This window comes from Mus musculus, chromosome 17 (genome assembly GCF_000001635.26).
Source record: "Mus musculus strain C57BL/6J chromosome 17, GRCm38.p6 C57BL/6J".
NCBI lineage: Eukaryota > Metazoa > Chordata > Mammalia > Rodentia > Muridae > Mus > Mus musculus.
Genome location: NC_000083.6, coordinates 12,037,477 through 12,063,802, shown reverse-complemented (window position 1 = coordinate 12,063,802; position 26,326 = coordinate 12,037,477). Strand labels below are relative to the sequence as shown.

The 26,326-nt window shown below is 46.6% G+C and overlaps 1 protein-coding gene across 5 annotated transcripts in view; it reads right to left on the bottom strand.

Annotated features, from left to right (window-relative positions):
- Positions 1-432: 432 nt before the first annotated feature.
- The window catches only part of Prkn (parkin RBR E3 ubiquitin protein ligase), a 1,223,012-nt gene continuing 1,197,118 nt past the window's right edge, over positions 433-26,326 (bottom strand). For 4 of the 5 annotated variants that reach the window (XM_006523336.3, XM_006523339.3, XM_006523337.3 and 1 more), the window contains 2 exons: positions 13,060-13,177; positions 433-2,262 (listed from right to left, as the gene is read on the bottom strand). In XM_006523336.3, coding sequence (XP_006523399.1) covers positions 2,150-2,262; positions 13,060-13,177 — 231 coding nt within the window. In that variant the 3' untranslated portion in view covers positions 433-2,149. The remainder of the gene's footprint in view (positions 2,263-13,059; positions 13,178-26,326) is intronic. The other variant, NM_016694.4, reaches the window with a different exon arrangement.

Below are 26,326 nucleotides of genomic sequence, written 5' to 3'. Positions count from 1 at the left end.
GGGAGTTTTAGGCAGTTGCAAGCTACCCTCTGGGTACTTTCAAGCTGAACTCTGGTCCTCTGCCAAAGCAGCAAGTGCTCTTAACCTCTAAGTCATCTCTCCAGACTCTCCAGACCCAGTTTCCCTTGTTAACACTTATCTGGGCAAGTCTGTGAGCAAGGCAAGAAAGTGACTGCTAGGTTTCAGAATGAGATCTTGTTTTGAAATACTGATAATTAGGAGAGCAGAGCCCCCAAGGTTAATTATGGAAAGAAAAGAGACCAATTCCCCCCCCCCCCCAGTGGCTGATGCTTCCAAGTTCTCGTTTAGATGATCCAGAGATGCCCCTTCTATAAACACATATGAGAGGTCACAGAGAAATGCGGCCCATCTTCCCTCCCACATCTCCAAAATTGATCAGAAATGCAATCCCAAGGATAGGTACAAACACGCTTTTGATTCTTTCATTGACAGTCTGGGTCTTTATTGATTGACAGTCTGGGTACCACCACACACACAGACTTCAGGTATTTCTTAATACACTTCACAGAAAGAGAAAGATTGCTTTGCAGAGGTTTGATTTCCACTCTTCTGACATCCACTTTTATCCCACTATTCACACTCACACAATGCAGGCTGTGATTCATGCTCACACACTGTGGATGCCTGTCTTTTGGGTTATTTTAAGAATCACTATTGTATTCTGAAGAAAACATATGCATCTGTTAGGAAGGAAAAGGGACCATACTGGAGAGCCACAGAGCTTCAGGGAGTCCCTTTACCCAAAGCAGAACAGCAAACATTGTCCTGGCTTCCCAATGCGATTACGTCACACGGGTGTGGAAGGAGGCAGAGGCAAGCACAATGATGGAAAAAAAATAGTGATGGGTGACATCAGACTCCTGACTGCTGCTTGACAGGTGGTCTTTTCATTTTGGGAGCTGGCTGGGTGGAGTCTAGGGCCACTGGGACAAAAGTGTGAACTTAGGCCAGCTGGCCTTTCCTCACACCACAAGATAACATCATTTCTATATGATTTTTAGCTCTAGGCCTCAAGTTTGGTAGCCCCACCACCACCAAAAAAAAAAAAAAAAAAAAAGCAAAAGCAAAACAAATAAAAAACAGGAAAAAGAAAAGAAAACCTTGAAAGATTAACACTTGAGTGTGATGCATGTTGATCTGAAGGCTATCTTGGTGTGTGTGTATTGCCCTGTCTGTAGGACCACTGGGTGGATGGGGCTCCCTGGGGCTTAACAGCAGAGGAGGGAGCAGATATGCAGAGGTGTCCCCACTTGTGGTGGAAGGGGTCAGGCATACTCTCATTCAGATGGTCGAGGGATGCTCCTTCTATAAACATTGTGTTTCTTGACCCTGTTGTTAGCATTGGCGCAGCATCATGGGATTGTCTCTTAAAAACGCCCCCTTTATAGGCACTTTCTCTGTTAAATTCACAGTGAAGCTAAACTTCCAGGCTGCAGTAGGAATACTCCAAACCAAATTGCAGACTTTGTTATCTTTTCAGGGGGAAAAAAAGATCATTTCTTTCTAAAGTTGCAGATAATGAAACGAACGGAAGTAGGTTTGGCTTCTGAGTCCTCCCTGCGATTTAAGCAGTCTGCCATCCAATTAGCTTTCCTAGGTTCTCACTTGGTTGATAAGCTGATTAGTACACAGAGGGGTTGTAATCTCATCAGCACCATTTGTAAAGATAGGATTTGGGGGGATAAACAAATAGTTTTGACTACTGCAGGGGGCCCTTTGGGAATAGATGATTACTACATGAGAGCAGCGTTCCTCAGATCTCAAGTGTGCTTCTGAGAATCCTCAGAGGTGTTACTTACCCAGGGCGTGGCAACAACCCTGGAAAACACTTCCCACCTCACTCATGGCTTCTACAGAATCCAAACCAAAGGTGCACCCTCATCTAAGCTCTGACATTCGAGTGAGCCAGAGGCTGAAAGTGCCTCCTCCCCCTGGGGCCAGCGGGTGCTGTGGTTTTCTGTGGGTGCCCTGGAAAGGATCTAGGGGCTGCTTCTGTAATCTGCAGCCTGTGTTTGTGTGTGCGCATTTATGTGCTTATATGCATCGAGAAGAAGAAATGGCTAAGGAAGGTAGGAATCTTCGGAGTTTCCCTTGAGGTTGTGCGTCCAGGGCCAAGTGACATCTCTCTCTACACGTCAAACCAGTGATCTCCCATGCAGGCTCGGTTCCACTCACAGCCACAGTTCCAGCACCACTCCAGCTTGCACTGGGGCTGAGGACACTTCATGTGCATACATCCTCCTGTGGGGACAAAGGACATAGACGCTGTGGGTTTGTAACAAATACGGGCGAGCCCTTGTTCCCCGTGCCAACCTGCCATTCCAGAAACAGCTCTTGTAGTGAATAACAACCTCAAGCAATGAGAGCAGAGAGACTGACCCAGAGTGAACAACCAGACAGCAGCGGAGGCAGCTCCTGGGTCCGGATGCTCTAGAGAAATGGAACAAATCCCATCTGCATATCTGAGGTTCTCTTCTTTTCCCTCATTTAGACACAAATTGTTCACATTTTATAGACAGCGATTCTTCATTTTAAAAAATATATAACCATAATAAACACATGATTTTAAATTCATATTAAAAATTTAGTTACGTAGTATAAAATACACCGAGGTTCATATCTATTTATTTTTCACATATTTATTCAGTGTTACTTGGCTCTACAAAATTTATCAACAGGAGTTGGGACAGTATACTACGTTTAATAGAGAATATGTTCCTTTGTGGTATTCAGAGGGCTCAGCAGGTCGAGTGCATGCTTAACGTGCACGGAGCTCTGGGTTTGAACCTCAGGCATGGTAGTGCACACATGTGGTCCCCCCAAACTCAGGAGGTTGGAGGCAGGAGGATCCAGAATTCAAAGTCATACTCCGCTACAGGGGTGTTCCAGGTCACCCTAGCTTGCTTACATAGAACCTTGTCTTAAAAAGTTAACAAAACAAAACAACAGGAAGAAACAAAAAGTCAGAAAGGAAGCTCATGTGAGGTGTGTGTGCGCCACCTCCTACGTTATAGCTTGAGGATGTTGAGGCTGGAGCACGGCTCTGCTGGAGAAGTGTCTCAATGTGAAACTCCATCAGCAGGAAGAAGAATTGCTGAGACACCCAGCATTCCTCTTAGAACAGGGATGGTCTTGTCCACAGGCAAAGGCAAGTCCCTTATCGAAGGACCTCCTTTGAGTTTGCCCCTTCCCTTTGGTTGTTTGAGCTCCAAGCAAAGCAGTCTCTATTCAAGCGCTGCTCCACTTGACTCTAAACGGGCTCTGTTATCCATTTTTGCCACCTATCTTGTTGGCATTTTTTTTTCTTGCCAAGGTATCCAAGTAGTTGCCTCAGGACTGTCTAACTTTTATGAATAGAAAGCTCACATGAGAGCTAACACCAGTCTCAAATATTTCTGGGCCCACAGGCATTTATTTGTCTTGGGATAACACGTTTAAAATCCCCCTATTTTCCACTTGGTTTTGGTTTGTTTGAAGGATCATAAAAGATTTTAAGTGTGTGAAAAAAAGAGGAGAAAATTTAAAAATATTTTCCATCAAAGACAGGGCCATTTTCAGCACACATTAACAGCTGTGTCTTAGGGTGTATACAATACATTGGAATAGTGTGACTATGTAACATCGGTTTTTTTGTTTTTGGTTGTTTTGTTTTGTTTTTTTTGAGACAGGGTTTCTCTGTGTAGCCCTGGCTGTCCTGTAACTCACTCTGTAGACAAGGCTGGTCTCAAACTCAGAGATCTGCCTGCCTCTGCCTCCCAAGTGCTGGGATTAAAAGCATGCTCCATCATTGCCCAGTGTGACATCCTTTAAGTCTCTCTAAAAAATCTTATAGGATATTAGGCAACACGTGAACAATTGTTACACTATGGGAGAATTGTTTGTTTTTCTCTCATTCCTCACACATCCGAAATCCTAACATTGTAGCTCATCTCTGTAGAAAGCATTGCTCACTGTGGGTGAGGAGGAGCAGTGGGTGGAGACAGTTTGGCCAGGAGCTCTCTTTGCAGAGTCCCGCATGGCCTTGGTTGGGGTGGAATGGCATGACTCCTGCCCCTGGGACAGGGCCAACAGGGCTTGAGCCTCCACGAGTGTCCGTGGCTGCTGTGGGCATCAGGCTTGTTTGTACAATAATGGACATACTTTCAAGTTCCTCTGAGGAATGTCTTCCCTGTTAAGGTTAATGACTCCGTGATAATCAGAGACAGCACGAGGGAGCCAAAGGTGTGGCCGATGTCTTTAAACGCTGGGACCCTCTAGGCAGCCATTAAGACTGTGGAAAAGAACTTTAAATACATGAGCTCAAAAATATATAATGTCTCAACTATGCAAAAATATAAGGATGCAAGATGAATTGTATAAGGAATTTCACAGATCTAAGGGACAAAGGCAGCTACACTATGAGCCGGCTAGTCAGAAGATAGAATGACAGGCAGATTCCTGAGTTCAAGGTCAGCCTAGGACAGATCGAATTTAGGTCCAGGCAGGGTCATAATGGGAATTCCAGGGCAGGGTCCCACCCAGCTGCTTTATTGTCTGTGCTTGTGCTTGCTGTCTCTTCCTGAGTCAACGGGCTAAGGTCTCGGAGTGTTGGTTCCTAGACGGTCGAGAGGGGATGGGAATAAATAACTGAATTGGTATGTAAATAAAAACCTGGACTTTGGATCTGCCTGAGATCAGTGAGCAGAAAGTGATAGCAGTTCTTTTAGAATTTTTTTTTTTTTTCTATCAAGAGCTTAGATGTCTAGAAAGCTCTGGAGAGTAAACAGCTCGTCAAGAGGTTTATTTTTTGGTTTGTTTTTGTTTTTAAATAAACAGGATTTCTGATATTAGTTAGAAATTTCATGGAGAGCGAACACAGCTCTTTTAGAATTTTTTTCTAACAGTATTTCATAGTCAGAAATCCCAAGAATTCCTGAGAGAGCTGACGTGGCTCTTTTAGAATGCTTTCTAGGCGCTACCCAGAGAAGGCGGAAGAACAGGCACAACTCTTTCAGATCTTCTTCTAGCTTTCTGATTTTGATTGGAAAACCCAAGAATTATTTTTAGAAATTTTCTAACAGGATTTCTGACTTGGTTGGAAGATCCAAGAATATTTTATAGCAACTTTTCTGACTTTAGTCAGAAAGCTTTCCAGAGAGCTTTTAGAATTTCTACTATCAGAGAGAGCTGCCTTGAGAAAGCTAGCTTTCTCAACCAGAGAGTTTTTTAGAATAGCAAGAAAAAGCTGTTTAGAGCAGAGCCAAGCACACAACACACACACACACACACACACACACACACACACACACACAGAGAGAGAGAGAGAGAGAGAGAGAGAGAGAGAGAGAGAGAGAGAGAGAGAGAGAGAGGGAGAGATCTGAAAAGCTATCTCAAGCAGACTACACAGTCCAGAGCTATCTACAGAGGGCTGTGCAGGGAGCCATCTTGAACAGAACATGGGCCGCCAGCTTGGACCCACAGTTTAACTTCAAGTTGTTTGTTTCACCGCTCTCAAACACCCCTTCTCTCAGAAACCGTCTCCAAGCTGGTCTTGGCATCTCTTTCCTTCCTGTTAGTTAACATGCAGCTGACTCCTGTTAGACCCTGTAATGTGGAGGTGCCCTTGGAACTGGGATTCTACAAGCTCAGCCTCACAACAGCACGCACCACTTAGCGCCGTTCTGGTCAAAGATGTACGGACAATGGCATTCCCATAAGACTGCAAGCCGGAAACTCCTGTGGCCTGCTGATCTCCTGGTTTGCGTTATCCCCCACATGCGGGTGCTAGTCCACTGTGCTGCCGGTGATAGGGAAGAAGAGATGGCAGAAGGGGACTTTGTGGAAGAAGCAAAGATTCCGAGGAGAGAGGAGAGAAGTAGAGGGTGACGGGGGTCGGGGAGATAAAATATTAAGTTTTCTCTCGTGTGCGGAATTTAGATTTAACAATACATATATGTAAAGAACTTGAAGGCAGAAAGGAGATTATTGGGGGTGGAGGTGGGGGCCAGTGGGAATGAGGAGTGGAGGAGTATCATATGGGAGCAGATACGAACAAAGTGCATATGTGTACACAGCGTATATGTACACAAGTGTCGGTGGCTGGAGAGACGGCTAGGAGCGCTGGCTACTCTTCTAGTGACCTGAGTTAAATTCCTATCACACACGTGGTAGTTCATAGCTGTTTGTGACTCTAGCTCTTGAAGGTCCAATACCCTCTGTGGGTACCAGGCATGCACACATGGGACACAGACATGCCTGCAGGCACAACATCCCATCACTTAAAAAAAAATCTTAAAAAAAAAATTCAGAATGAAGTCCCTTCTTTTGTACACTAAATAAAACGAACACTAAAAACGAGGGGAAAAAATTAGAACATACACACCATGTTCCATTTGATAATGGAGATAAGCTGCCATGTAAATATTTATTTATTTTACTTTTATTTATGTGTATACACAAGGATGTGCACCACATGCATGCCTGGTGCCATGGCTCCCCCGGAGCTGGAGTTACAGAGAGTTGGGGGCTGCCATGTGGGTGCTGGGACTTGAACCCGGGTCCTCTAGAAGAGCAGTTGGTGCCCTTAACCACTGAGCCATCTCTCTAGCCCTTGTCTTTAAAAAAAAAAAAAGTGTGGGGCTGGAGTGATGCTTCAGCATTTAAGAGCACTGATTGCTCTTCCAGAGGTCCTGAGTTCAATTCCCAGCAACCACATGGTGGCTCACAACCATCCTTAATGAGATCTGATGCCCTCTTCTGGTGTGTCTGAAGATAGCAACATTGTACTCATATACATAAATAAATCTTTTTTAAAAAAAAGGTGTGCATTGAATTTATTTGCTTATTTCTTGTTAGCAGGGGCATATGTGTAGAGGTCAGAGGATAGCTTGGGGAAATCAGTTCTCTCCTTCAACCACGTTGGTTCCAGGGATCAAGCTCGGGTGATCAGGCTTGGTGTCTTTGCCTGAGCTCACTTTGTAGACCAGGCTGGCCTCGAACTCAGAAATCCGCCTGCCTCTGCCTCCCGAGTGCTGGGATTAAAGGCATGCGACACCACGCCCGGTGAGACTGTATTTTATAAATAAATAAATTACAACAGAAAGCCGAGCTGGGGTTGATCATAGAGCTCGCATTTGGTCTAAAGGTGCTGCATTGATAAGTATGAGGGCAATTTAGGTTTCAAGTCAGAGGCTAACACTCAGCAGGCACTATTTACAGTCCAGTACAGCGTTTCTAAGAAACAACCCCGTTGGACACCATCTGTATCAGTGAGTCACTTGGCTCCTCAGCTCTGCCTCCATGCCTGAGCTGTGGCCTGTGTCTCAACAGATCTTGTCAGGTCATTTCCTTTGAATAGTCTCCTGTCTTAGGGAATCAAGCTTAAGCCCCTTGTCTCCCACGTTGGGTCTACACACTGTCCTAGCACACTGTGCCTGACTTTCAGTGCAGGCTAGGGGTGATGTTCATACCTTGCTGTCTTGGCACATGTAGTCCTCCACTTCTTTCTTGCCTGAATCAAATCTGCATTTCTCTGGGATACTGAAGAAATGGTCTTGCCCTATTTAGCTTGTGTTTTTCAAGTCTCTATAGCCACTTGTGGTGATTTGAATATGCTTGGCCCAGGGAGGTGTGGCCTTGTTGGAGTGGGCGTGGCTTTGCTGGAGGAAGTGTGTCTCTGTGGGGGTGGGCTTTGAGACCTCCTCCCCTTCTAGCCATGTAGGAGACAGTCTGCTCCTAGCTTCCTTTGGATGAAGATGTACAACTCTTAGCTCCTTCTGTCCAGTGCCTGCTTGGGTGCTGCCATGCTCCCACCTTCATGACAATGGACTGAACCTCTGAACCTGTAAGCCAGTCCCAATTAGATGTTGTCCTTTATAAGAGTTGCCTTGGCTATGGTGTCTCTTCACAGCAATGCAAACCCTAAGACAGAAGTTGGTACCAGAGACTGGGGTGTTGCTGTGATAGGCCAGACCATGTTTTTGTTTGGAGAAATGTAGATTTTAGGACTTTGGATTTGGGAAGCAGTGGAATTCTTAAAGTGGGGCTTAATGGACAATTCTAGTAGGAATATGGAAGGTGGTACTGCTAAGGGGATTTAAACTGAGTAGGCCTGCTGGCCCAAAAAGTTTGAGTGGCAGAGAATTTTCATATGTGGCCTAAAGACTGTTCTTGTGATATTTTGGTGAAGAATATGGCTGCTTTTTGCCATTGTCTGAATAGTCTGCTTGAGGCCTAAGGTGAAGAGATTTATTAATTGCTTTGACAAAGGAAGTCTCAGAACAACATGGCATAAATTCTGTTGTGTGGTTACTAAAGTTCACTCTTATGAAGAACGCTTTGATTTAAAAAAAAAAAAAAGAAGCAAACTGAGAAAGGAAAAATGCAAAATATGTGGTTCAAATATTAGAGGGACACCAGGAAGTAGAAATGAGCTAAATCCTGTGTTCAAGGAGTTAAAGAGATTAAGGAAGTGGTGACCTTGGGGCAAGATCCCACCCAGCTAAGCTTACTGTTTATGCTTTTGCAGTTGAACAAGGGATAGTCATATCTAGGAGTTATTATTACTGTTATTGTTTTCATTTGGAATCTTAATCTGAAATGAACTACAATCCAGAAATGGTGGACACTTGCTTTATATCTGGATCTTGAGGAATATTGGCCATGAAAAACTTAAGCCCAGACATAGTGGTACACACCTTTAATCCTAGGAGACAAAAGTAAGCAGCTCTCTGAAATCATGACCAGCCTTGGGCAGAACAAGTTCTAGGTGAAGAAAAGCTTAAAAGTGTGGTGGTACACGCCTTTAATCCCAGCATTCCCAGAATCCAGGAGACAGAGCCATGTACGCCTCTGCATTCAAGGTGAGTTTGCAGAACAAGTTCCAGGACAGGCAAGCTTAGGCAGTGAATGAGTAGGAAAACAGAAAACTGGTGATAATGTAATAGAACAAGGTGGCCATGTTCCAGCTCCAGTAAGCAGCAGAACTTGACAGCTTCAGCCATGTGGCTCTTTAAAGAGCAAAATGGACTACTGGGATTATTGATGGTGATTAGCTGAGGCTAAGAAATTAGCAGTGATTAAGAAGAGACCAACATCACTGAGGTGAAATCTTCTGGGAAGTGCTTTCTAAGATCACAAAGAAGCCATGTTCCAGAGATAGTCAAGGTTGTACCTCATGCTGCAACTGGAATTGGTAATGTGTAATAATCACCCAAGTGGTACTGATTTTGTAGACATGAAGAGGTCACGAAGAGCAGCTGAGGTTTGACACTGTGAGAAGGCATAGAAGGCCATTAGTGAAGGTGCAGCCTCAGTTGCAGTTGACATCCCAGAACTGAAGGGGTCATGCAAAGAAAGAAGGTGAGGCTTCGCACCATGAAGAGAGCCTATGAGAAGCTATTGGCGAAGCCTAGTAGCAGCAGAGGACTCCAGCAAATTGGAGATGTCACCACCAAGAACAGCAGCAGCAATGGAGTAGAGTCAACCAGAGCCTAGAATGCTACAGAGGGCAGAGCTGGAGAAGTGACCCACACCCTTTGGAGGAGCTCAGATCACATGTGAATGCCAGACATTGGAACAACACGCTGTAAAGTTGAAGTTGCCTTAGATACCTCAAGATGTTCAAGATGTCAGAGCCATGGGATACCTGCCAAGGAGAGCTGCTAACAGGGAGTGGAACCAGCCCAAGAGAATGAAGCTTGTTGCTGCTGAATGCCAGATGTGCCAACAGCAGTCAACAGGGATGAAAGGGGTTGGAGATCTGAAGAGTGCTTTGAGACTGGATGTGGAGACGGTGAGTTTGGAGTTTGCCCAGCTGGTTTTTTGTTTTGCTTTGGTGCAGTGTTTCTTCAATATGAATGGTGAGTTGAAGGTGTGTGATCTGCTTTTTGATTTTGATTTCTTAAGCGGTTATAGTTAAGAGATTGCATGAATTTCAGGAGAGACTTTGGACTTTTAACATTGTTGAGATTGCTATAGAGTATGGGACTTTGGAAGTCAGACTAAATGAATTTTGCATTATACTATGGCTAAACATGGCTCCCATAAACTCATGTGTTTGAACAAGCCTATGGGGTCCAAGGAGTGTAATGTGGTGGTTTGAATATGCTTGGCCCAGGGAGTGGGGCTATTAGGAGGTGTGGCCTTTGCAATGTTCCAACATGCAAAGAAACAGTGAGTCACCAGGTGAGTTAGTTCCTTTCCCAGGAGACCAACTGGTGAGAGTTAGGGTCTGGGGTTGAGCTGAGCCCGTTCCTGCCACTCAGCAGCACCAGCACACTCCTGCTGGTATTGATAAAGTCTTAAGAGGCTGGAGTGCTTGATGCAGATTGGTGTGTGATCAGAAGGAGAACGGTGCCGGGGGACATGGGCATCGTGTTATTCAGCCTTCGCCCTAGCTTTGTGCAAGGCTAACCCATGGTCCCTGCAAACCCATGGCAAACCCATGTGTCCCGGAGGGTGAGATAGATGCTCAGAGACCATGATAGGTTTCCAGGCTCCCAGTGCGAGAAACACTGCTGACAAAGGTTGAAGGGGGGTGGAACCCAAGTAGAACAAAGCCCAACTTCTACTCCGCTCCGCAAACCGCAGCGCAGACCACGCATGAAGCCCTCTAGAGCCAAACAAATACAGGGAACAGAATGGAAGGGACTGATTCCCAGAATCCTCCCAAAGTCAAAGCAACACACTGACAACAATAAAGGAAAAAATTAAGATGGTGGCACAGTAGTCCCGCGCGTGGCCACAGGAGGTATGAGGGCACTGATTCTCAGGGTAAGCAAGGTGGAGCCTCTAGGGGCGCCAGAATGGTCTCCTTGGTGGCACAGACTTATGGTCTCTGAAAAGTCCCCCCTTTGCGGTACAGATCCTGCAGAATTCTTGACTTCACTTCATGAATGTGGGGCGGTGGAATGCTACAGATTGAGAGCCAAAGTGGCTTTCTTGAGCCGCTTAACAGTCTCTTATCACAGTTTCTGCACCCGACGTAAGCGCTTCGAGTCTGTCAGGCAAAACTTTCAGAGCAGACCGTGCTGGTGAACTTGGTACCTCTCCAGCTTCTCCCGGCCCTCAAGCTAAGGCTGCCCCTGGAGATCTACCTGGTAAATAAAAGCACGGACTTCTGAATCTTTTGTCCTTGTTCAACGAATCTAAAAGTTTGCATAGTCTCCCCCAGAGTGGGACATATTGTTCGGGGCAACTCAGATCTGTGTTCCATATTATGGCAACTCACATTTGGCTCAGAAACAACTCTCTATTGTCCCCTTTGGAGGAAGAGCTGTGTTTTGCAGCAGCAGTAGCTCTCAGGGTGTAGCACTCACTTTGGTTCTTGTGCCTCTGCTCCAGGAAAGGCAGTGTCCTTAAATGATGCAGGTGCCTGGTTCTTCTTTCAAATGTCCTTTGCATGATATTTGCTGTGGACTGTGGGGGTTGGGGGGAGGGAGAGGTGCTGTGCATAGCTGTGTGCTCTGAAGGATGCTTGTCAGTGCACAGGCCTTGCAAGCATAGCCCCCGAGTCTTCTGGGAGACCTTGGCACAGGCTTGAAAATACAGGTGGTTGGGTCTGGTTGGAGGGTCAGTAGTCTGTAGTCTCAAAAGCATACTTGGCAATTCTCCTCCACGCTCAAGGGGACTCCAAGCTGTACTTTAAGGACACGGCAATCAGAGACAGATCATGATAGATCTGAGCTGTTCCCCAGTTTCTCGGAGAGCCAAGGCCTCTGGCCCATGAATGCAGGAGGTGTGAGGGACACATCTTTCAGTCTAAGCTCTCTGGGGTTTCCATGTGGCTTCAGGATTATTGAGGGCAGTAGTTGTGGCTGCACCAGGCAGGAAGGGACAGTCCTGGAGGGACAATGCCTGGGCTTAAGAGGAACCATCTGAACAGGAACATACACGCTCTTGAGTCTGTTGACTGCAAAATGGAACATTCTAGAAAACTTGGACAGCCCTCATTTTGTTTCATAGAGATACTACCAAATAGTTGTTTTAAATTCTCAAAAGTCACAGAAGATTTGCTGGGAGGTATAAGAGAAAGTCCCTTTCCAAAGCCCGGTAGTGTTGACATTTGAATGGAGGAGCTGGGCACCTATGTCATTTATGGCTTTGCCTCCCCTGCAGCAGGGACACAAGAACCAAAGCAAGCTCCAGTTTTCAGGGATATTAACGAGAGTGATGGGCGTGTGTGTGTGTGTGTGTGTGTGTGTGTGTGTGTGTGTGTGTGCACGCATGTGTGTGCATGCAGGGCTGGGGAGAGGAGGAGGTGTTCACAGCTAAAAGTTCCCCAGAAAAGCTGGTTAAATAAATCTAACCCCTTTTCTTTACCAGAGAGAGAGAGTTTGAAATGCTTTACTGTGTGGATTCATGCTTGGAATGTTGACCCTAGTAACAGTGTCCTCAAATGACCTGTGAGGAGTAGCCAAGGACTCAGGAGAAGCACTAAGCGAGCATACCTCACAAATTAGTCATTTTTTGTTCTTATTCTCCATGAGGTGACATGTAGACAGCATCATCTAACCAGTGGAGTTGACATGGCAACCCTCAGTCTGGACTTTCAGTGGAGGACACTCTGTGTGGACATTGGGCTTTAGTGTTGCTATAACAGTGGATAACTCATCGGATGCCTAGTGCCAGATGTCATTTGTAAGAAGGGTCACCAGTGTATCTTGTGTGCCTTCTCTCTTCACTGGCCCTGGACTGAGGCCTGATGATGTCACCCACTGCTGGCCACCATCTCACCAGAAAGTTTCATTTACCACCACCTCGGCTTCCAGCCTAAGGGTAAATTTCATCCCCATAGAAACCACCTTGGAAACTGCTACTGCGGCCTGCTTCACAGCATGCAGCACGAGAGAGCATCCCAAATGTCTGCGAAGAAACCAGGTTAGTTTGAGCGGGATGTGGGTTCAGGAGGTTGAGACTTTTCATGCTGGAGTATAGGTGCTCACACTCTACCTAGATGGCCTCAGGCTGTGCACCCTCCCAGAAGTCCTGACTGCCACCCGAGGCCCCCATGCAGGAGGCCTCAGCACTATCCTGGCTCTTGCCTCGGCTTACACTCACCGTTTTTTTCAATTGGCACGTTGCAGCGAGGACAAGGCTTGGTGGTCTTCTTGATGGTTTCCTTGGAGGCCTCCTCCCAGCGAGCTTGCTCAGCGGCTCTTTTGTCCACCCTGTAGGCCTGGGTTGGAAGAGACAGAAGAAACTTAGGCTTAAGACTTCATTATCCGGATTGAAGTCTGTGTTCCTTAAAGAGAAGTGAAGACACTTCTCAGAAATGAACGTGCCTTTGGGCAAGCTCAAATATTAACTTGTTTGACAAGTGCCGGACAGCCACTGGGCATGTGTGGGCACCATGGTTTTGGCACATGGCATATGCTTATGGCTCAGAAAAGATTGCTCAATTTTATAGGCATGGAGCTCTCTGCTCTGAGAATTTTATGTGATTGTAATAAATAATATGTAGCAAGTGCTTAATCTGTAGGCAAGTGATAAACACTTCCACGTGCCTCTTGAGAGTGAAGTGAACACATTGGCTGTCATCTCGGAGGCACTGACGGAGGCTGGACACTGTTATGTAAGCGGGGGAGCCTGGGATTCTACAGTCTTCACTTCTCAACTCCCCCTTGCATTTTCTTCTGCTTCTTTCTTGACCCTGCTAAGTGGGTGCTATCCTAGAAGGCAGGGGAGAGAAAGCAAGGGCTTCCAGGAGTTGGTGACAGCAGAAATTAGGACCTTGGGCTTTGCAAGATGCTGCCTGGGTTCAAATCCACTCAGATGTAAGACATTGGTCAGGACTCCTCATTCTCTCTGAGTTCTCTCAGATGGAAATATAAAACACGGGGTGCTGCGTGCTGGGGGGCCATGTCACATGCTCCTTACAATGAGCACATGGCATGTGTCATTGGCTGATAACTTCAGGTCCTTCAGGGTCTATAATATCAGAAGCCTCGATGCCTTTGCTATCACATTCATGTTATCAAGGACCAGATAGATCATCCTTGACTCTTAGCTGCCTGCAATGGGGTGACTGCCTTCCCCATGCCCCAAAATGCGTATGTTGAACACCCAATCCTGTTGAAAACCGACTAGGCCATCCTCAGCTGGAGAAGGGACTCCAGAGGAGCAGATCGGATGGGTGCTTCATTCCGCACCTGCCGAGTCGGTCAGATGCCCGTTCACTTTCCGCTTACTTCAAGAACTGGCTGGCCCTCGTAGAGACAGAGCTGGTCGTTTTTGTTTTTAGTATGAAAGTGTTGTGATCTGGAACTGTATCTCAAAATGTTACTCCAAATAGAGTCACTCCACCTTGACCTCTATGGCATTTATTTATTTATCTTTTTCTTTAATACAAACACGTGAGTCATTTTATTAACCTGAATAATGGTTAAAGAGAAATATTTCCAGGGCTACTCGGTAGCATTGGTGCTAACTAAATGCAACAATCTTACAGACCTGAAGGCTGCCAGCCCCATGCACAGATACTCATTGGCAAGTTTCCAGCAGTGAGACACTGGGCTTGAGAGGCACGCCCTGCTGGGGCCTGTCCCCTGCCAGCAGAGGTGACATAAGAAGTACTTGGTTGCCTATGATCAGAAGCTGAGGCTTAGCATGCCCCCCCCCCACCCTTCCCCTGTGACTAGCAACCCCCATCCCATTTTCACAATGAGGTTGGGTTCCCATTGAGGCCGAAAATGAGAGGAGTCAAACTTCAAAGATCAATCCTCCTTTAGTTGTTAAAGCTCCCAGTCTTTAAGAATGAAGCTCTAAGAAGGAAACAGTATTCATTTCTAAGTTGCAGCCTTTTGCGGCGTTTGTAAGGACCTTGATATTTATGTTTCTGTTTTTGCAGCAGAAAGTGAGCCCTTGCGGACCAAGGTCATGTTTGAGTCATCCTTATAATTCCAGCCCTTGGCTTGGTTCCTGGGTACCGGGAGGGGACTCAGTTTTAGCTGAGTAAGTGACAGTCATTTGGAATAGGACACCCATGAGACACGGGAGCACAAGAGATGCTTCCATGATGGTAGTGGCTGGGACCAAGGTGAGATGGCCAAGGGCTGGTCACTGGTGTCAACCCATTTCTGTTAACATCTGCTAACATCCTGAAGGGAAAAGGGACTTGTGAGATTTGTTAGAATAGAGCAGAGTCAGCATGATTGCTGAATCCTAGGTCCCTGCAAGCTTCCTTTAGCTCCGGCACATCCTATAGATGGGAGGCCGGTGATGAAGCCATGGCTGATGAGGACTGTTTCAAGACCTGGTACCCGACATGCATTTTAACTTTAACATGTCTTCAGTCAGTCTGAGGCAGGTGTGGTCCTAAGGCCCCGTGATTTGAGTAGCCGTTCAGTTCATCACTGCCAACTTGACTGGCTTCAGAATCACCTAGGAGATACACCTGAGTATGTACACAAGGGTGTTTCCACGGAGGTTTAGCTGAGGAAGGCAGGCCCAAGATGAATGTGAATGATATCATCCCATGAGCCCAGGGCCTGGACTGGGCAGAGATGGGGAAAGGACAAAGGAAGCTGACGGCAAACTTCATCCCTTTAGACTGTGAACAAAGTAAATTCACCCTTAGTTGTTTTGAACTGGGGTTCTAGGAGAGAGCATGAACCTGTTTCCCAAAGTGGGTGGCTGTACACATGTGTCTCTGTTATATATTATAGTGTAAAAATTAAGCTACCTATACAGTTTCATAATATATGTGACTGGCTATAGACATATGGACTTAAGGTCTCCCGCAAAGCCACAGTGATAGTAGAGTTTATGCAGGCTGACAGGCTAATCAGAGCCTTTTGGTTATAAAGAGACAGAATATGGAAGACTCAGAGCCGCAGTGATCTTGGGCTGTTGTCGGTCTCGGTATCTGACCCAACTTATGAATATTTAGTTGTGATGGCTAAAAGAAAACTCCTTTTTGTTTTACACACCCATTCTAAATTCCTAAAAGATGAGTTCCTGGCAGCTTTGACTCCCGGCCCCCTCCCCAGGATTGTAAATACCTTCCTGAGAGAATTACCATTACCGGTTGCTCCAGCTTTTGTAAAACCTGCTTGTTGGTATGCAACAGGGAATGGGAGGGACAGCTCCTCACGCTGAGCTGAACAGAGTAACACAGTTTCTCACTCAGCTGGGCATTGGGAGTCTGGGGGAGGAACCGAGGTAACTGTGCTCTTTCCTCTGTGCACAGAGCACCTTCACTATGATTGTGGTCCCGCTGGCAGTAATTAATAAATTCATTTAATTATAACTTGAATTGAGTCTGTGGCCTTTCCTCCGTAGATTTGAACTCTGTAACATTGATAGAATCTTTGGAATGTATTCTTAGCAGACTACTGACTTTCACCAAGCCCAGAGCTAAGCGTATTGTAAGACAGCATTTGAAAATGGTATCGGAGACTTCCCACATTAACATAATTTGCCGATCTGAGGTTTCTACCAACATAGCTGGTCCATGAAACGACTCATCACACATATTTCTTTCTTTTGTTTTTGAGACAGGGTCTCACATAGTCTACATTGGCTTCACTCCGTAGCTAACTCTGGCCTGGTACTCCCGATTCTCCTGTCTACACTTCCCCAGGCCTGGGGTCACTGGGGAGTGCCACTATGACCTACTTTTGACCTACGACTAGAAAGGTACATGCGGACTTTTCTATAGCAGCACAAGTCACAGAGGGCACCCAGGATTGCCATTCCTGGCCTTGACCACTCATATGTGACTCACAATAAATTTTCTGCAATCCCCTTTATAGAGTAGGAGCTGTTATATATTGCTTGTCTTATATTATATGTATTTATTTGCATTGAACAGGTTAAAAAACCAGTCTTGTAAGTGCACAAAGTCAGGCTATAATGAGTTAAAACTCTTAACTTCGTATTTCTGATGTTGCTGCAAGACTGTGATTGATATTTAAAAAATGTTCCAAACTTCTTCACCTCAAAATACACATGAATTATACAAAATTTGAGAAATACAAGCATGAAGAACCAAGACAAGAGCTACCTTCTCACTGGGAATAAGCATTTCTGCTTTGTCATGCCTAAACCATTTGTCTATCTCTCTCCTGGTAGAATCATTAGAAAAGACTCAGGGGCTGGAGAAACGGCTTAGAGCACCAGAGGATCCTGGTTTGAGTCCCTGCACTCACATGATAGTTCATAACCATCTACAATCCAGTTCCAGAGGAGACAGCACTTTTTTCTGGCTTCCTTTGTAACAGGCACGCATATAATGCATATGTCAGGCAAAACATTCGCACACACAAAATTAAGTAAGTAAGTAAATGTAAAAAAAGTATATTTTTAAACTTGCAGCTAGGATGACAGATTAAAAGCTGCATCTGAGTGGATGCATAGACAGACAGGCAGACAGAGGACAATGGTTGCTGTACCACTAGGCCAATCAGCTCCTGCCAACTTCCTGACAGGCCACATTCATTTGCTGTATGCCAGGGAACTTGTAATAGATCCAGAGGTCTATTACTGCCGCTCCTCCAGGATGGAGGCCACAGCTGCCCTGCTAATCAGAAGTAACTTTCTCCCTCAGTGAACCGTTCATAGGAGCAGCCTGGGCTACTGGAAAGCAAACACACAGAGCAGATCCAAGTGGGCTAGGTGTGAGAGTGTGGAGCACAAAATGTAGCCAGGAAACCTGGATGGGAGGCAGCCTGCCAGGGGAAAATTGCCACCATTGCCAGGGGTGAGCTACACAGCAGAAGTACAAGCCAGCCAAGCCAGCTGGGGAAATTGGAGGCTGGTGGCGCACAGAGCTGCTCATGTGGGCAGGTCCTCCATAACTCTTCAGAGCCTAAACCAGAGACCCTGCCCCTGGAGAGGCCAACGCCCGATTCATCAGGGGCAAGAATGCAAGTTGCTGGGCGAGGCAGGGTAGATTCTGAAAGAGAGTAGTCTAGGTTCAGAAATCCTTCTGCCTGGAGAGACACCCACAACCAGCCTGAATTGCTGAGATTCCCAGTCCTCCCCAGCACCCTGTGGAGACGGACACTGAGGGGAGGGGGGCACTATGATCTCACTGAGGAAGAGGCACTAAGGGCAGCTTTCCGGGGAATTAGTTTTTCCCTATGTTTTTCTGTATTTCCTAATTTTAAGATTATTTTGATTTTTAAATTAAGTTTAAATTATTTATCATTATTAACTATTAATTATTATAATTATAGTTCGCAATTATATTAATTATTAAATTAAATTTGATTAATTTTAAATTATTCACACTCCTGTACTGTACTTTAAGTGTCTGTGTGTTCACCTACAAATATCTTCCTTATTTTATACTTCTCCAGCCACGTCTTCCAGTCTTGCAGTCTCCAACTGCAATGCTTCCTCTGTCACTCAGCAGACATCTCTTCTTTTAACCCCCTCAACCCCCCCACACGTTCTTTTCTCATTCCAAAGCAAGTTGGAAAGGTAGAGAAAATTCAGAGGACATGGGGAGGTATAGTGAAGTTTCTCAGATGGCAGCTCAAGGGACGGGTGATAAAGACGTTCCTCTCCCGCAGAGGTATTTACTTTCTAGTGAGCAAATTGTTTGTTTTATATTTCATAAATAACCACGATTCATGCCTGAGGCTGAGCCCTTGTGACCTACAAGGACTGCCTTACTCCTATGCCAGACCCCCCCCCCCCCCCAGCCCGCGAATCTCACAAACAAGGCTTTGTTTACAGTCAAAACATCTTAGTGTCCCCTGCACCCCAAATGATCCAGGAATTTACTTTATCAGCTGTAATGCAAGCCAGTTTGGAACCACCCCATCATCTCATGTAATGAAAAAGAAAGGCTTAGCAACCCTTTGAGGTGTAACTTCAGAACATGCGGCCCCTCAACAGACCTGGCTCTGGAGAAGCCCACACGCCTGCTCCCAGGTGTGTGGTCCCCTTTCGCTGTCGTCTGTCTGTCTACTAACCCCAGCGCTTAAGTCTCCGTGAAACGTTCTTCCTGTTAAACTCGAACCCTGCTTGATGCTCGCGTACCCTGAAGCTCTTTTCTGTGGTGAGGTCAAGGATCCCGGCTACAGGTTCTCTGGCAAGACGTCCTCGGGTTGCTGCGGAATAGGACCCGGAGCTGTATCTGGGGCCCGCATCTCCCTAGCACTGTGTTAATCCTGAGATTCGCCGGAGAAAACCCAGTTCCACCACTTGAAGTGGGCTTTATTAAATGCTGATCAAGATGGACTTTGACAAGGACAATTCCAGCAGAGTGGCCAGAGACGTATTTTGCAGGCACTTATAAGGACAAACGCAAAGACCACCGTACTTTCCCGTGTGGATCTGTTATTTTCTAAGAAATACAGCTCCTTGCATCCCAGGAAGGGCTTGGGCAGGTGGAGTTGGCAACTACAACTCCCAGCATTCCATGAAGTTACCCAGTGCTTGGGCCGGTGAAGCTTGCAACTACAACTCCCAGCATTTCAGGAGGTTACCTGATCCTTTGGCTGGTGGGGCTTACTAATTTTGTTTTGTTGTTCTTGTTGTTTTTGTTTTCGAGACAGGGTTTCTCTGTATAGCCCTGGCTATCCTGGAACTCACTCTGTAGACCAGGCTGGCCTCGAACTCAGAAATCCGCCTGCCTCTGCCTCCCGAGTGCTGGGATTAAAGGCGTTCGCCACCACGCCCGGCACTAATTTTGGTCAGTACACACTGAGCATTACACACACACACACACACACACACACACACTCACTCACTCACTACACAGAGAGGCCTCCAGATACCATGACACACTCCCTACAAAGTAGCAGGAGACAAAATTCCTAGAGAAGAAATTTCCAAAGGACTCGCATAAAAACAAACAAGTTAAGAGTGAGGAAAGGGGCGGGGCAGTGGTGACGCACGCCTTTAATCCCAGCACTCAGGAGGCAGAGGCAGGCAGATCTCTGGGTTCCAGGCCAGCCTGGTCTATAGAGTGAGTTTCAGGACAGTCAGGGCTACCGACTGGAAACCGAGTCTCAAAACAAAACGAAATGAAATGAAATGAAAACCAAAAGAACTCACACAGGGCAGGATCCTGGAGGCACGGGCTGATGCAGAAGCCATGGAGGGGGCTGCTTACTGACTTGCTCCTGATGGCTTGCTCAGCCTGACTGGCAGGGGTGGGTGGCACTGCTCCCCATGGGATGGGGCCTCCTACATCATTAATCAAGCACATACATACATACACACCAGTCTTACGGAGGCTTCTTCTCCGTGGTCCTTCATTCCTCTCCGATAACTCTAACTTGTACTGAGTTCACCTAAAACCAGCTAACACAGCTGAAGAAAAACTCAACTGGAAATCGAGACACTGATAAGACCCCAAGTAAAAATTCTGGAAACGAGAGAAGAAATCCATCAAATAAATAACACTACAAAGTTAACAGGTAAGACCACATGGGAGAAGAAAAAAAAAAAATCAGAGATGGAGGACAAAGTCAGGACAGGAACAGTTATGCACATATAAATAAAAACAAGCATGAGCCATGCATGTAAGAGATCTAAGAGACCAAAGCAAAGGACCCAAAACATGGACGTCAAAAGGAACAGACAACGTCTCCAGTTAAATTGTAGTAGAATTTCCAAAACCCACTGAAGGATGGCCAAACACAACAGGTGCACAGATCTCCAAACAGGCCAGGCTGGAGAAGAAGCCACGGGGACAGGGCAGAGTTGGTACGGGAATGGGTGTGGGTGGTGGGGAGGTTCTGAGGAACAGGGAAGGTAAGAGAGCAGGTGTCCTGAAAGGGAACAGGGCAGGGCAGGAAGGATGAGGGCGGAGTGGAGGGAGATGGAGGATCTAAAAAAAAAAAAAAATCAGACTGGGAGAAAATGCTATAATGAAGTCTATTAACTTTGCATGTTGCTTAAAACAAACAAACAAACCAAATACAGATGCCACAAGCAATTCCCTGGGTCACTTACAAATGACAGTATGCATGTGTGCGCAACTGTCAACTGCAATCTCAGGCTTCCCCACACCCCCGTCTGTCTGCACGCATTCTAATTGGCTTAGCTAATCACAGTGTGCAGGAACATGGGCGGCGCTGATCGGCCTCGGAGATACTGAGATGAACCAGCTTGTGTGGAGGCTTTGTAATGAGTCTCTGACACAACACCCTGGCATCAAAGTCTCCGGCTCAGGGTGTGTGCGCACATGTGAGGGTTTATTGCACTTAGCCGGATTAAGCCAAGTGAACAAAATGTTTAATATGATGAAGAATCGTCTGTGCTTAGCCTGAGAGATGGGGCAGAGCCTTGCCTTCCAGAAACCGTACTGCCAATTTACAATAACGTGCTTTGGTATTTGGGGGCGGATAGGTGGGGAGGGGGTTATGGGGTAGGGGAGAAGAAAGCATTTTTTTTTTCCTGTCAAAATACCAATTTCTGGTCCTATGATACATAGGATTTAGTGCATGTGACTTGAAGGCTGACCAAGTACTCTTGAGGATTTCCCAGCTAGGGGACCTGCCATCTCCCCAGCCAGACCTCTTCCTATTAGCATGGTGTAAACTTAACACGTGACAGGGGTAACCGACTGCCCATGTGGCCATTTCCATGGCAGAGTGAAGAGAGTTATTGGGTTTGTCAGTGGCTCACAGGAATGGGAAGGACCAAGATGGCTCTGGCCCTTGGGATGGAAGAGGAAAAAGGTTGCCAAGGGCAACTTCTACTTTACTTCTTTTCCACGGCCAGACTTTGATACCTCTTCCTTTATAGACTGTACAAAATTCACGTGTTGAAATCTGAAGCCCCGGTTGGATGGTGTATGATGGGGCCTTTGAGGCAGCCCTCATGAGCCCTCGTGAGCAGGAGCCATCCCCCTATAGAAGGGGCCCAGACAGCTCTCCCGATTTGTAAGAACAGAGACAATTCAGTGCTCTGTGACCTGACAGAGGGTCCTCACCAGACTCCAGCCGTGCTGGAGCCCTTATTTCCAATCCCTAGGCTGTGAGGGTAAACTTGTGTTGTTTATAAATGGCACGGTCTCTGGCACTTTGTCATAGAAACCCTGTTGACTATGACAGACTATAATTTGAAGAATTCATCTCATCGAACAAAGTAGGTCTTCATACTAATTTAAATGGGCAGATAGTTTCTCCAGGATCATAAATGTGGAAGGCTCTGATACTCGCCCTGGCCTCTAGGCACCATCTGTCCTCCTTCTTGGGATACTAGGACAATGACAGGCACACACATTCCTACCACTTGTCCTCAGTTGGCTCTTGACTTGGCCTAACCTTCAGAAACTCTCCAGAACAGGTACACAAGTGGACTGCCAGACTCAGCATCCTTTCCTACCTTATCATGCCTGGTTGTTCTGCTGTATCTACCACATGCCTACCTTTCTCTTCAGCAAGAGTCACCCCAAAGGGTCCTCCTGAACTCTCTCATGTTACAGCCAGTCTTTGTTCTCTCCACCCTGGTCAGTAGGAGCCATAGAGCGTTTGGGATTCCATTTCTGCTGCTGCTCCCATGACACTGAGAGAAGTTTCCACGCACATGCTAGCATGCCCGGGGAATTCCCACAGAGGTGGACACATCTTTGCTTTGCATCCTGAGCCACGGTCAATGCCAATGTGGTGGCGCACACCTTTGATCCCAGCACTCAGGAGGCAGAAGCAGGAGGATCTCTAAGTTTGAGACCAGCCTGGTCTACAGAGTTAGTTCTGGGGCAGCCAGGGCTACACAGAGAAACCCTGTCTCAAAATAAAAACAATACAAAACAAAAACAAATGAAATAAAACAAAACAAAAATCCTTCTGGACTGGTCTCAACCAGAGGCTGGCTGCTTTTAGATAATGCAGGGCTATGTGCTCACACCCTAGAGGTTCATATTCGGTGGGTGGGTCTGTACTAGGGTACACGAAACAGAATCCTTAAACCATGCTGCTTGTGTTGTGAGGGGCAAGAGGCTTGGATGTTAGTATCCTCCTTCTGGAGTCTTGTTTGTGTGGGGAATAACACTGTGAGTAGGGTAGTATTCTCCTCTCCCCAGCGTACAGTCCCCTGCCACCAAGCTGTAAAGCAAGAACTGGTGTTCTGTTGCTAGGAGCAGACAGTCTTGTGACTCAGCACTGTCTCAGGTCCACACAGAATATGAAGCGTGGGTCACAGAGGGGCTGCATGACAAGGCAGCTAATTAGAAGTGTGTGTGTGAGTGTGTGTATGTGTGTGCCCCCGCCCACACAGTGGAGATGAGCTAACGTGGGAGAAACGAGTTTTCTTACATATTTTATACCTGAAAAAAACAATAGAATTTCTTCTATGGTAAATAAATAAATACATCTCTCTCATGTATATACCTTTCTGTATATGCCCCTTTCTATACCAAAATTTCTTTACATGTGCCTATATACCTAGGTATAGGTTTTTGTATAAATATCTAGGTATAGAAAGAGGTGGAGTGTCAGCATGTAAAAGACAACTTATGACCCAAAAAGGGACAGATGCTTTCTTGTGCAACCCTAGGGACCTACCAGTGGCCGATTTGAGTGTCTACATCATGAGTTATGGCTAGGAGCTGCCTTGGGAGGGTCATGCCTGACTGGCTTGCTTGCTTTCTTACACTGTAGCTATGGGATTTGAACTCAGGTCCTCTGGAGGAGGATTCAGTGCTCTTAACCTCTGAGCCATCTCACCAGTCCTCAGCTCCTGTGCCTGGCTTTCATTCACCCTTTGCTAATGACCTTGGGCTCCTCTCACCTGCAGAAGTGTGATAACAACACCACTGGCCTCTGTGACTGTTGTTGGGAGGAAGTGAGAGAGAGAGACACACACACAGATTGAGCCCTCCCTGAGGACTGCGGACTTCGTCTGTGTTTCCTCCTTTGGTTGTACTGTTGATATGGTCACCCTCATTTCTAGCGTATAGATAGAGACAGGGATGTTAAGACTGGGAATTTGCAGTGATGGTAAAGACTGTTGAGGCCTTGATAGGTCTTAAGGCCTCTTACAGATACAGGTAAATCAATGCCCCTCCCAACTCCCTCGTCCCCCGTCCCCGTCCGTCGTGTCCCCCCCCCCACCCCCAGCCCCCGCAATGAAGCTTTTAAAAGCAAATTAGTGGCTTTTCCAGCTCAAATTAGCGGCTAGGAGACGCTGTTAATGTGCGTGTAAGCTACCAGAAGTAGAGAAGACCCACACAAGGGCTCTCCCCATATTTTAGAAAATTTATTTGTAATCCGCCTGGGTTAGAAAATAAATCGGACAAATATCTTCTAATCCTAAAAAAGGGTCAAAGCCAGGCATTACTGAGATGCTTGGCATACTCCAGGAAGGTTCTCTTCCGGTGAGCGGTAGCTTTTAAATTTCACCTTCCTCAAAGTAATCCAACGCCTGGCCCTCACTGGTCACCGAGGCAAAAACTTCCCCTCTGCACAGCCCTTCCCAGTGCTGAGTCAAACTTCCCAGGCTGCAGGCGTCTGCTGTGAGTGTCGCGCCCCCTGCTGGTGAGCAGTGGAACAGCACCTTTCAGGAACTGAACGGATCAAAACTGGTGGGGCTCAGCTTTGTTATTTTCAGTGTGTTCTCACGATTATTTTGGAAGAATGAGTGCATGCTACATTTTGAATTAAAAAACCATCAGAGGGTGGTGGTGGGGACTTACAGTTTCTGGCTGAGGACTGGTGCTACAATCTGCCTGTGTTCCAGATTTCCAGAAACACACTTTACAACGCAATTTGCAACAGCACTTTTGGTGATGAAGATGAGAGCCTTTCTTTCTACTATTGGTGGAACGTGTTGTACAAAAACCGTAGGAGAGTTGAGACTAGGGCACATGGGTGTATTAAAATCATACCAGGGACTCCCTGCGAGCCCCCAGGTCAGGGAAGCAGACAACACCTTACTTAGTTATCATCAGAAATGCTCCCCTACCCTGCAGCAGACGGGAACAAACAGAGACCCACAGCCAGACCATACACGGAGTGAGAGACCTGGGGATCCTCAGCCCTACAAGGGACCCCTCCATCACATCTCTCCCCTTGAGTGTGGGAGCCAGAGGGGATGGAGGACACCAAGGAATCAGGGCTTCAGGGACCCAGTAGGGCTGGTGGTGCACATACAAACTTAGAGACAGGGGCAGCGTGCATTGGTCTGCGCCAGAATGAGCCCTAGAGCTGAGATAAGCAGACACAAACTCCCACGCCTTACCCAGAAGCTATCTCCAAGTGATGGCCACTGACAAATGAGAAATTCGTCTTTTCTGAGGCAGTCTCACTGGGGAAACAAAACACTCTTAAAGGTAGGCTGCCCCATGCCCGGTAGTAGAGAGCCAACAGAAATGAAGTTAGGGGGGCTGGAGAGATGGCTCAGTGGGTAAGAGCACTGACTACTCTTCCAAAGGTCATGAGTTCTTTTTTTTTTTTTAAGACTTATTTATTATTATATCTAAGTACACTGTAGCTGTCTTCAGACACACCAGAAGAGGGCATCTGAACCCATTACCGATGGTTGAGAGCCACCATGTGGTTGCTGGGAATTGAACTCGGGACCTCTGGAAGAAGAGTCAGTGCTCTTAACCACTGAGCCATCTCTCCAGCCCTGCCTGTCTGTCTTCTGACAGGGTTTCTCTGTATAGTCCTGGCTGTCCTGGAACTCACTCTGTAGACCAGGCTGGCCTTGAACTCAGAAATCCGCCTGTCTCTGCCTCCCAAGTGCTGGGATTAAAGGCGTGTGCCACCACCACCAGGCTGCCTGTCTGTTTTCTAAGATGAGACAGAGAGGGTTCGGATCCGGACTGGAGGAGAGAGGCGAGGAAGGGACTGGGAGGGGTAGGGTAGGGGAGACCATAATTAGAATATGATGTGTGAAATAAACATCTATTTTCAATAAAAGAAAAAATTATATTGATCTGGGAACAAAGTCTGAGAATGAAACAGGTATACATGCCAGACCAAGAAAAATGTGTAACTCCTTGCCTCCACCTCATACAGCGTGGATACAGGATGGCAAGGGCCCCAGGGCCATCTATCCTCTTGTGATGGTGTGTATATGCTTGGCCCCAGGGAGTGGCAACATTAGAAGGTGTAGCCCTGTTGGAGTAGGCATGGCCTTGTTGAAGTAGGTGTGTCACTGTGGGCTTGGGTTTCAAGACTCTCATCCTAGCTGCCTGGAAGTCAGAATTCTGCTATCAGCTTTCGGATGAAGATGTAGAACTCTCAGCTCCTCCTGCACCATGCCTGCCTGGACACTGCCACACTCCTGTCTTGATGATAATGGGCTGGACCTCTGAACCTGTAAGCCAGCCCCAATTAAATGTTGTCCTTATAAGAGTTGCCTTGGTCTTAGTGTCTGTTCACAGCAGTAAATCCCTAACTAAGACGCCTCTAATACC